Consider the following 12,184-nt stretch of genomic DNA (forward strand, 5'->3'; position numbering starts at 1 on the left):
GGCACAGAAGAAGGGTTTCATAGGAGCCTCGTTGCAAAGATTTGTACTACGGAGTGCACAGGACCTACCTCAGCAGCAATGCAACACTTTATGCAATTTTCTTCTCTGGGGTTTAAGGTAGGAAGAGGGGCCCTGAGTGTGCTAATGAGTTCAGTAGACATAAATGACGGCTGAGCACTTTCCTGCCTCACTCCCTTCTTGTCTCACAAACACCATGAATTGTAAACACTTTTAGAAACCAAGGCTTAAAAGATCTCAGAGAGAAGTCTTAGGTATCAGAGTCTCATGGAGAAATTCTGGGATACAAATCCAAGCCAGGCCAACTTGGCTTCTCTTCGTAATGCTGGCATTTCTGTAAGTCTCAGGGAAACTAACTTTCCTGTTCAGAAGAAACTTCTTGGTGGGTAGAAAGGTTTCCCTTTAGAACACACAGATTTTCCCCAGCATCCCTAAGGCATTGTCTGGGAGCCAGCATGCACCCAGTCATTAAGCTGCCTTAAATACATTAGTCAGCATGTTCGCCAGTGTTCTCTTCTTATTGTTTGTCTCATCAACCCTGACCAAGCAGAGAGTGTGAGGCAGCAGCTAAATTGACATGGCCTGAAACTTTTCTGGACTCCCTCTGACAATGGTGTGGGTCGGGGGACATGCTTGCTTTATCAGTAACGTCTCACCACTCCTGCATTCCTCCGCCTCGATGTCCTCCTCCATGTGCTCAGAGGCGGTGAGGAAATCTTCCTCGATCGAAGACAGAGAACAGTTTGTGTCATCCTCCAGCCTCACGACACTGGCCTCCTGGTGGAGCTGGCGCTCCTGCACCACTTCCAGACCAAGTAAGAACTTATTGATCTCAAAGATGATGCAGTTGGTACTGTTGGGTCTGTTTCCTCTTGCACACTGGACCAAGCAGATATCAGGCAGCCAAGGGCACTGAAAGCAGACAGAAAAGAAGAAGGCATTTTCTCCAAAATGGCAATAACAGATGATTATCGGTGACTGTATTCTTTTTCCCAAGCTCTCTGAGAAAAGGAGAAGGGCTCTTAAAAATATTGGAAATGTCTTCAGAGCTCCTGCCAGTAAACTGTTTGAAGAAAGTATCCCATGACACTTTGTAGCACAGGGTATCTAGAAGAAAGCTTTCCTTAAAAGAAAACAATTAGATGTATCATATAGCTGCGATTTCCCTCATCAAAGCAGAAAACCAAACTGTTCAAAATTGAATAGGGGAGGAAGATTTTATTCAACTTTATGGAAATAAGCAGAATAAGCACAGAACCCAGGCCATCACTGGGAGGAAACAAAAAGCAATGTGCATTTAAGGCCAGTTGTGTTTGCTAATTGGCTTTATACAAGGGAAGAGTAAAATGTTGTCTACTTGGGAGCCAATGGCCTACAGAAAGCAGGACCCCACTCTCTCCTGGAATGGGAGAGGGAAGCTGGTTTTAAGGCATGGTTCTCAGGTCCTTGGGTAAAATACTACTTGATCATTGAACTGGAGAGAGGTTTACAGAATTACAAGTCATATGGGAAAGAAATCACAATAATATGTTTCTTGGGCTAAATGCTTAGGGGTAGGGCTTGGGGTCAGGAAGATGCTTGTCTAAAAGCTTATAGATGGGGTTCTTAGGCTTCTGGGCTTCCTCTCTTAGTTAAATGGAGACACTTTCTCAGAATGTTATCCTTTGTTATCTTGATAGAAGGCCTCTGTCAGTGTTTAGGATATGGAGTTAAGTTTCCTTTCACTATATGCAGGCTTCACATTGGTGTTACCCTCTTGACGAAGAAGCCAATGTGAAATATAAAGACGCATTGGGAGAAGTCCGATGATTTTTACAGCACAACACACATTCTTTTCCAGGCCAGTGACAAAAGGGCCTGAGTGATGGGGTCACGCCTCAGGCAGGCTCAGAGTTATGGACCACCTGGTTGTTCTTCAGGATTCATCTTCATTACTCATGCTATTTCCATTAAAAGAGTAGCAAACGTTTCATTTCTCCTGAGCAGATACCCAGTAAACCAAAGCAACAACAACAAAAGATTGTGCACAATACTCTGCATGTATGGGTGAAGGGTGTATGTGTGTGTGTGTGTGTGTGTGTGTGTGTGTGTGTGTATACATATGTTCACAGGAATGCCAGTGCTCTTGTCATAGCCTATACATGTGGAAGCTAGAGGTTGACGTTGGATGTGATTAGTAATCTTCTGTCACTCCCCATCTCCACAGTTTTGAGACATGGTCTTTCACTAAATTTGGAGCTTTTCATTTGCCTAGATGGGCCAGTTTGACTCCAGGACCTCCCCACTGCTACAGCCACACCTTCCAGCACTGAGATTCTAGGTATATCGTTGAAACACGTGTCCTTTACTTGAGTGCTGGGAATCTGAACACAGGCCATCATGCCTCCAGAACAAACACTCGACCACTGAGATACTGCCCCAGCCCCCACAGTTTCATTTTTCATAATGTCAATAATATATAGATTTACAGCACACTTTAGGGGAAATATCTCCAAATGGGTACAAGAGTTAATGGACAAGGGAGAAATTCAATCCTTCAGTAGAATTAGAAATGTTTGGAAATAAATATTTGATGTCTGAATGGTCACTTTTAAAAAGGGATGTTTCAATCCGCTGCTCTCATCTCTGGCTGGCAAATCGGGTCTAATGCTGGTGTGTGGTTATTACTGGGGAGCCCAAGACCATGGGAAAGAATACAGGCATATAGACACCCATAAGCTGTTTCCGGAAGCAGTTTAGTGTTTTCTTATCTGTGTGTCATGCATCCACTTTTGGCTGAATATTGTAACTAGAGTCATTGTAGGAAAGGTGATTTTGAAATAAAGAAGTCAATCGTTTGCAGCAGGGCTTGGGAGTTCCTGGTTTGCAGGGACAGAATTTAATTATGCACATTTGTGATCAGAACTGCTTTTTAAAGATGGTGGCACACAGCCTTGTGTTTCAAAGTGTGGGATGTAGACTGAATGTCTCAGCCTTTTCTGGATGCTCTTTTCAAATGCGTAATTTCAGACTTTGACCCAGTTACACTAAATCACGGTCCACAAGAAATACCCAGTATCCACAGAAGGCTTCTGTGAAGTTTGAAAAGAAGAAAGGCTACACCTGGGCCATTGCAAACTTCATCTCACATCTTCATCTCACAGGGAGGACAAGCACAGGAGCAGACAGGACCATTGCATATGATAAGCTTCTCAGTACACCTGCTTCTGTAGCCAAGTGTCCCGGTTAGCTCTTATTGTCAACTCAGTCTTGAGTCACAAGACTGGAAATAGAGAACCCCAACTTAACTTTGCTTTAGTCAGACTGACCTGTGAGCACATTGGTGTGAGACCGTCTTGAGTAACCACTGATGAGAGAGGATCTAGCCCACTGTGGGTGGCACCATCCCTAGGCAGGTGAACTTGGGCTGTATAAGAAAGCTAAGAGTGTGAGACAGTGGGTAGCATTCCTCTGTGGTTTCTGCCTTAGCTCCTGCTCTAATGTCCCTCCATGATCGACTATTACCTATACGTGTAAGCTAAAACTTTAACTTTATCCTCCATGATTGTTTTTGTTCATGGTGTTTATTGTAGCACCAGAAATCAAACAGGAACAGAAAGTAACTAATTTTTCTAATATTTTATTTAACTACTGGCTTTTGAAATGTTTTTTTGTTATTATTATTTCTTGGATGACCATAGTACATGTTCATTAGTAGTTTGAGATGCATGCATGTGGACTACTGGGTTTGTACTTATATATATTTAATAATACACATAGACAATAAGGTTCTACAAACAGCTGTAAAGTAGCTCCACAGGATCAAAATGCTTCACTTGCTCATGACTGTAAACCCTGGTATGGCCAAGTCATTAGTAAATCATGAGTGTATTGTGAGTCCATCCCTCAAGATGACTTGTTCAGACGTCCCTGGCTAATCCAGCATACAGTTTCTGCCCATCTCTACATCCTTACTTGTGGTTTATCAGACCACCAGACAGTCACAGAATAGAATATCTTTAAAAATTAGATACTTGCTATGACGGCTAAGATGAGGTTCATTGCTGCTGATGCTCCCACTTTTCTGACCACAGGTGATGTGGTGTCTGTAAAATGAGATAATAGCTGTGGGAGGCCTGGGAATCTGCTGAGAGGTGAAGTGATACAGAGTAAGTGATGAAGAGACTGATAAAAAGGAAGTATGAGATCTAGAGACAAGCGCTGATAGATTGTAGGTAAAAGGATACACAAACTGTGAACAATTTTTTGCTTTTTGGCTTAGTTACATGAAACCATACATTCTCTGTGTTCTTAAGTCTATTTTCAGTTATGGTTTTTTCCTCTTTCCAGTCCTTCTAGTTATGTTTAATTAAGAATACTAAGTAAGGTCCATCAAAATCTGCCAAGTTCAGTTTAAGGCCAGGCCCACTTAACGTCAGTATCAACTTTCATGGATAGGTAAACTCAGGCTGAGAAATACCCAGATCCTTTAGGTTCAAATCTCAACTGTTGGCTGTTCAGGAAAATCGTTTCTCTTGGCTGACAAGATGTAAATTATTGTATATTATGGGATTCTTGTTTTATTAGTGAAAATGATTGCATTAGTGTGCAGATAGATATGTAGGTAGCAGATCATTCATGGGCATAGAAGCAGAGGAAATACAGGTCTGTAAGCATTGCAAAAATACTTACAAACTTCAGACTTTAATTTTTTTTTGATCATCATTGTTTTGCTCCATATAAAGGACACTTAGAACTTAGAGCCATTTCTCAATACCCACCCCCCAGAAATCCAGATAATGAAAAATATTATTATATTGAGGTTTCAATCAGAAAATTCAAACAGATTAGATAGAGATCTGCACTAAGTTTCTAGAGTCAAGGCAGAATAAAGGCTGACTTTCCAGTGCACAGCAAATGCTCACTACTTTGGAACCAGCGAATATATTGTTACAGCGCACCTTGTGTGTACTTTCCTTGCAAATTGACTAAGAATCTTTAAATGCATTCTTCAAAGTAGTGTTGTGATGGTTTAGACAACAGGAACAAAGAAGAATCTGTCAGAGAATATAATACTTCCATTCCTACTTTATTTTTAATGACATTCTTTCTTGTGGGATTTTATCCCTTGGGCCCAGCATACTTCCTTTCCATCCCAGAAGCCACATTCTCGACTTACAAGCTTGGCTAATTTGGTGTTTCTTCAGGGGCAAATAAGCCACAGAAGGGTGATGCTAAAGGATGGTATGATAATCAGATGATGCATGCTAGAATTCTGGGTTTGCTCCTAAAAGGGGAAAAGATCCTGATTTTGAATATTTAGCGAGGCCTTGTAGAACAGAAAGTGAAATAACCCAGGATCGGCTCAAGCCCCAGTGAAACAACACTGTGGATCTGAGAATTGATGCAGAGGAAAAATCTATCAATCTCTGAGGGGTGCTGTACGGGAGACACCAGGATAACGGCCAGTATCAAATACAGAGTCACTGTGGGCTCTTCCACTAAAGCTCACACACAGCATCTGTTTGGGGTCATATATATCTGAGTACAGAAAAGTTTATCACTGAGTGACTAGTTGATTGAGAACTTTACTCCTTACCTGTGAAACGTCAAAATCTGCCTGGAGGTTTCCAGAGGCTAATCCACTGAGGAGGACAATTTCATTTTCTTTCGGTTCTTGGACATTCATGGAGTTGATGAGTTTTGGAAGGTCTGGTGAAACACTGAGCAGTTTCTGTGGGGGTAAGGTTTTGTTAGTTCAGAGGATTCTTTTATACTCCCAAACTGTTATATCTACAAAAATTATTTATTAGTTACAATACAGATATATTACTGCTTAGTTTATAGATCCGTGCAGTATAACTCCTGCATCTAAGACTCAGCGATCATTGTAGACGAGGCAGACAGAAAGACTTGGGAGGAAGAGAAACAAGAAGTTTTCTGTGAGATTATTTCTCCGAGAAATGTCAGAGAAGCTACACCTATGAAGTGCCACCAACATGGCAGCTTAAACCTGACCTGAACAAGGATGGCACCAATATATGTGTTGACACAGGAGAGAGAAAGCTCAGGAGGCCTCAACCCTAGGCAGCCAAGGAATGCGGAGAGCAGGATAAATAGTCTTTCCAGGGAAAAATCCAACTGTCTAATACCAAATAGTCATCCCTGGAAACATCACACACACACACACACACACACACACACACACTGCCACCACCACCACCACCAATCAAACAAGACCATGAATTTGAATGAGAACAGGCAAATGTGCATGGGAGGAATTGAGGGATGAGAAGAAAAGTGGAAAATGATGTAATTATATTATAATCTCAAAATATAAAAATATTAAAATCCTTGAAATATAGAAAAGAAATTGTTTCAAATTAAGTAAGAAGAAAATAATACTTAAGCTTGAAATAAAACCTCTGGCTTCAAATTTTCCAAAGTGAATGTTTGGCAATAGGGATAAACACTAGTTTGGAAATATTTTTTTCCTCTTGCTAGCAATCTTCTGTTCCAATAAACTCAATAATAAAACAATCTGATTTTGCTTTGACTATGTTCTAAGCAGTTGGGTAAAGCCTGTATATGTGACATCCTCTTCCATTTAATCCTTAACACATCTCTATGTGAATGAGATGCCATAATTACTTTTCTATAGTCATAAATACCCCATGGCCTAGAAAATGGTAAGTTGCACAAATCATATCATCTGTGTAAGAAAATCCATAACTGGAAACTCTCTTAAATCACTCCATAAAATATGGAAACACAGCACTATAATGGGAATATGCTTCTATCTTCTCTGTCTATCTCTGAAAGACTCTACATACTAACTCCACTGAATAAAGCTACATGCACAATTTTCTTTGAAACCTCTATAGCTATCCAGGGAACAACATTTGGAACCTGGTGAAAGTTTGTAGTGAGTAATACCTGTGAATTACTTGATTCAACTCTACCAAGGAAAAATATAGGAGCACTGAGTAATCTCAGGTCCTGCATAGACTGTGATTGGATCCTGAATCACCACATGCCTAGTATCAATTAAATAAAGCATGTGTGTATTGTTGTGTCATAATCCAACTGTAAACATGCTGTTTTAACAAATGAGGTCAGGCCTCTCAGCTTTGGGCATGTAGTGACAAACTGGGACATTACTTAAGTTCTTTCACTGTAGCACAGGCATGTTTAGCCTCTAAAGAACTGAACAGACATTCAAGAATTTAATGCAGTTACACCAGTTCTCGACCTTGAATGGGCCTGGGGAAGTTGGCTGCTATGAGGTGCAAAATATTCAAGTTCACGGTGAGGGTAAGACAATTAAAACATAGTTGAGATTAGATTTGGGCAAGATTTAATGAAAGAATGGGAAAGAGTAATCCTGGGAGCCAGGGAAAGGGCTGGCTACTTTTGCCTGAATGATAAGAAAGCTAGGAAAAGGCACGCCAGACTATGGTGTGAAAGTGAAGGAAGGACTGAATAGTCACTTTAGGATGCTGACAGGCAAGGGGAGGTGCCTTCCTGAACAGCTTTGCAGGCAGAAAAAAGTGGCTCTTAAACAAATATGTATCAGGGCAACAGGGACAGAGCAATGTCAAAGAAATGGGCTGCGATGAAACCATCTACGTTTCTACAGAGAGCATCATAGACAGGGTCTAGCCTTCATCACAGGCTCCTGGAGGGCTGCAGGTCCAGGTGTTACCTGTTGCAGGTGCTCTGTGCTGCAGGCTTCCTTGTTTATATCGAGATTCACAAAGCAGACCTGAAGAAGAAAGCAAAATAATCAATCATGTGAGCAATCTATGTAGCCTGTTATAAAAAATTTTCTAAAATACAGTTGTAGAAAGTTTTAAAGTATTTTAGAATTTTATGTAGCTTGACATAGAGACCATCACTTCGGTTTGGGGCTCGACAAAGATTTCCAGCCCCCATCTCACATGTCCCAATTGTTATGGCAAATGCCTTCCTTTCATTGACCAACATAGTTTTGCGAGAGTCACAGAATAATCTTCAGGGTTATGCTATTGTCAAATCCCATGAAATAGAAAAGAATATGAAAGAAACAAAGTGAAGAGATTTATAAGGCTCCAAGCCCCAGCTTATAAATCATGCATAATTTTCTACATTTTTCTCTGTGCAATGTGTAATAGTGGGTTCTGACTGCCTAGGTACTGAGTTTATTTTAATTTATCTAGTTTTATTAAGGTTGCTTCTTAGTTGTTCATCTTAGATAAATGCCTAAATCAACTAATTTAAAATAATGGGCACATTACTAAATACGGTTTTCAAACAACATTGAAATAATTTATTCAAATTAAAACTTTAAATTTCCAACATATCATACAGATAGGTAAATGTCACGAGCACAGGGATGGGGTTGGAGAAAGGAGTAAGGAAAAGTTTCCAGGAGATAAATTTGGTTTAGGAAAGTTAGAAAGGTTCTATTCAGCCAGGAGTGAGGAGGATGTCCATAGACAACAGGCACAGTACTTGGAGATACCATTGTCAAGTAAGAGAAAGAGTTGACTGGAGCCCAGCCTGGGAGAAAAGGCAGTGCTAAAAATAAAATCATAGAGTGATGATATCAAACGAGATGAGAGGAATGAGGTTTTATATCCCTCAAAATTTTTGAAATGTTTTTATTCTTCACTCCTTGATTTGAATGTGTCAAACAGAGAACATCTTTAGAATTTTGGTAAAATGTGTGGTCTAATTAGATGCCTGCAGATCTGTGGAGCCTTCTGATCTCAGTTGGTTTGTGCAAGGTCATGGTTTCTCAGAATCCACTCTTTTCCTTTTGAGATAAAAAAAAAAATGGCTGATAAGTGAAAGCCTTAGAAACCAGCGTGAAACAGACGACCACTGCTGAGCTTCCAGACGAGAGATTTCCTCAGACTTTATGGGTTCACGTGATTCCTGCATTGCATCCTATGGTACAGTAGATACTTGTTGATTCAGCTCGTTGGTATCAGAGTGAGATAAGGCCATAAAATGCTTCATCATTTTCATTCAAACTCTGTTTCCTCAGGACACACTAAATGAAAAGTTGGGAGTCATGGGTCATGCGTCCCTTTGCAGATAATGCGTTGCATGCACAGTAGATGGAAGCCTGAAAGGCTTCACGACCTAGAACCATTTGAGGATTCACACAGTAATTGGAACTTTGACCTTGGAAAATTGGTTCAATATCCATTAGCGCTTAGGGGTTTAATAACGCACTATCAGCACTGCAGATGCTGAATTAATTTGAAGATTCTCCACTCACCTTTAAAAAGGCCCATTACCTTTCCTTTGTACATCACAAAATTCTCATTATCAAGTATCACAGTGGGAAAAGGCAGAACAGAGACCAATGCAAGCTATCTACAAAAGTGATTATCTGCCCTCCAATACAAACTTCAGTTATAAAAAGACAAACGCGTTCATCTACTATGGGTTGTGATATGACATTTTGCTGACATATATCAACAACCTGCTTAAATCTGGCATGGAATATTTTTGTTTCTGTATCTTTGTGGTAGGATATTGAGTAAGGATTTTAGGGCCTAATATATAAGATATAAACATACACATTATATATACACATATATGTATATATTCATATATATGTACACACATATATATACTTCAAATATATATACATATATACACATAAACCTTGTCAAGGGAAATTTATTCAATAAAAAGAATAATAAGACATTATTAGATATAAAAATACATATTTTTTATAAATAAAATATCAATTAAACTTAAATGTAGGTACAGGGAAGATGGTTTAGTGGGCACATGGCTTGTAATACAAGCTTGAGTTCAAATCCTCAGACCAAATAAGAGCTGGAATGATCTTTAATCACTTCTTTCATTTGGCAGCAGTTTTAGAAAAGTATCTTCTCCATGAAGAGTAAAGGCACACCCCAGTCTCGTTTTCATATGCTCTAGTGAATATTCTTCAGCTACTCAAATTTTTATTTATAAAACCTCTTACTGTTTTTTAATTTAATTTCCATTTTAGTGGTGGAGATGTCACACAGTTCCTTTCGTGTCTGAGTTATCACAGCCTTACTATTTATAGGATTATTATGATTTCATGCTTTATAAACATAAGAACGTGGAATAATTTTTGTGAGATTTTGATGAATATGAGAAAAAATACATAGTTCATTTATAAGTATTGATGCTATGGTACTGGGTAAAGTCATTACCAGAGAGGACTTTGGGTTGACTGAGCATCATTAAAAAACAATTGTGGTTATATTTTCATGCGGATGGCTGAGAAATTTTACGTGGGCAAGCTCTGCTCACTACAGTCTTGTGCTTAGAGTATTGAGAAACGGAGCATGCACTAACATGATTCTGATCTCTGATCTGACTCCATCAAGTCATGACCTTCGGTTGAGTTGTTACCTTCTATGGTAAGAATATCCCTGGGAGCCATTCCTTCTTGCAGGAGGCTAGCAATACTTTAAGTGTATATGGAATGTCCCAAAGCCACACAGAGTGTCTCTCCTAACTATTACCCCATCCAGTTTCTCTAGTGCCAGATCTCACAAGTCATTTGTGAATGTCCCTAGTCCAAGGACTTGGAAGTAGAACCTCTGCCTTTTCAAAGCACTTTGCAGGGGCACCCTTGGTGGTTTTACAGTTTTCTGCTCCCTGTGGAAATGGCCCCTGGGACTGGATTGCTGTTTACAAATCTAACTCCCTGTGACTTCAGGTTCTTTCCTTGGGACTCAGTCATCCATTTATGCTGTCCCCTAAGTAAGATTTCTATATAGAAGAGTTGGGAAACGGTAGCTATGGAGTAGCAAGTTTTGAGAGACCAAGTACTCATCCTCTCTGAGGTATGTGGGTTTTGGCCTCTGTGCACAGAAGACAGACAATACACAGCGCTTTTCTTGTCCTCGTGGAGTTAGGTATCTCGAAGGAGAACACGTCCCTAAAAGGATGGGCAACATTATGAGATGAGGCAAAGGTGGAGGAAGGGTGGTGTGGACTGGAGGCGGAAGCTAGAAGCATAGGGTCAGTCACAAATGGTATCCCAGAGAAGAGAACTTTGGGGTGTGCAGCACAATTAGTAAAAACCCAGAGACAGATATTGGGGTTCAACCTGAAGGTCAGAAAAGCAAAACAGTCAGTCACTGGCTCTTACATCTACCTCTGTCCGAAATGGCAACTCTGCCTCTAGGAATCTCAGAATGAGACTGTGCCTGAAAGCTGTCTCCTCCTGTCTTTTATTCCTCTCTAGTGGTGGAATTAAAGGCATGCACTACGATCGCCCAGTTAGTATGGCAAACTAGTATATACTATATATATGTACTATGGCAAACTAGTATGGTTACTAGGATTAAAGGTGTGTGCCACCACTGCCTGGTCTGCAAGGCTGACCAGAGTGACTGATTTATTCTCTCATCATCAGGCATTACAATACAAATGAAATATCACTACAGAAGTGTGCACAAGGGGAAAGTTCATATAATGAATGGGCGATCTTTCTATGATTTACATCCACTGAACAATGATCTGGTGAGAGACTTTGTATTAAGGTCGAGGGGAGGAGAATCCAGACTGGTGAAGCCCAAAGAAAGGATTTCTGAGCAGAAGTCCTATCTTTTGACATAGTGGAAACTCCGGGCGTCTTTTGGCATTTTAAAGGAGTTGAGTGAAAGAGGAAACCGACATTTCATGCTGCATCATTGCATCGTAAGTGCTGAGAGAGCGCTGGATGTTTCCCAGCTGGACAGCTTGGAGCTTGTGATGAGAACTTTTGATAAGGAGAAGGTAAAATAAAGTTCCATGGAGGGCATTGTTACACTAGTTCTGTGTGAATAAACTGTGGAAGTCAAGGAGTTTTTGTGCTCCCCTTCTGCAGGCTGGAGAACACTTTGAGGCAGTGATGGGGTCAGGGGCTGGGGCTGCAGGAGATACCAGCTAGTGGACAATCGAGGCACAAATTCCTTACTGGCTCATCTCCTTACTTGATCAGATGCTACAGAGTTCTCAGCAGAATACCTGAGTGACCAAACTCAAGTATGCTGCCTGAGCCCAGGAAGGATCTGGCAAAAGCTGGTTGTGTTTACAGAATTTCTGTTTTTTTTGAATACAGTCTGTCTTCTACTGTTCTTTATCAGACGTAGGCAGGAGCGAGGCACTGTTCCTCAGTTGTCTTTTCAGTTCTTATCACAAG

At 40.4% G+C, this 12,184-nt stretch overlaps 1 protein-coding gene across 3 annotated transcripts in view; it reads right to left on the reverse strand.

The window, feature by feature from the left end:
• Sphkap (SPHK1 interactor, AKAP domain containing) overlaps nucleotides 1-12,184 on the reverse strand; it is a 141,126-nt gene that overhangs the window by 30,191 nt on the left and 98,751 nt on the right. For all 3 annotated transcript variants that reach the window (XM_048459146.3, XM_048459144.3, XM_085697539.2), the window contains 3 exons: nucleotides 7,703-7,762; nucleotides 5,597-5,731; nucleotides 675-930 (listed from right to left, as the gene is read on the reverse strand). In XM_048459146.3, the coding sequence (XP_048315103.3) occupies nucleotides 675-930; nucleotides 5,597-5,731; nucleotides 7,703-7,762 (451 nt within the window). The remainder of the gene's footprint in view (nucleotides 1-674; nucleotides 931-5,596; nucleotides 5,732-7,702; nucleotides 7,763-12,184) is intronic.

This window comes from Myodes glareolus, chromosome 1 (genome assembly GCF_982192425.1).
Source record: "Myodes glareolus chromosome 1, mMyoGla1.1, whole genome shotgun sequence".
Lineage (NCBI taxonomy): Eukaryota > Metazoa > Chordata > Mammalia > Rodentia > Cricetidae > Myodes > Myodes glareolus.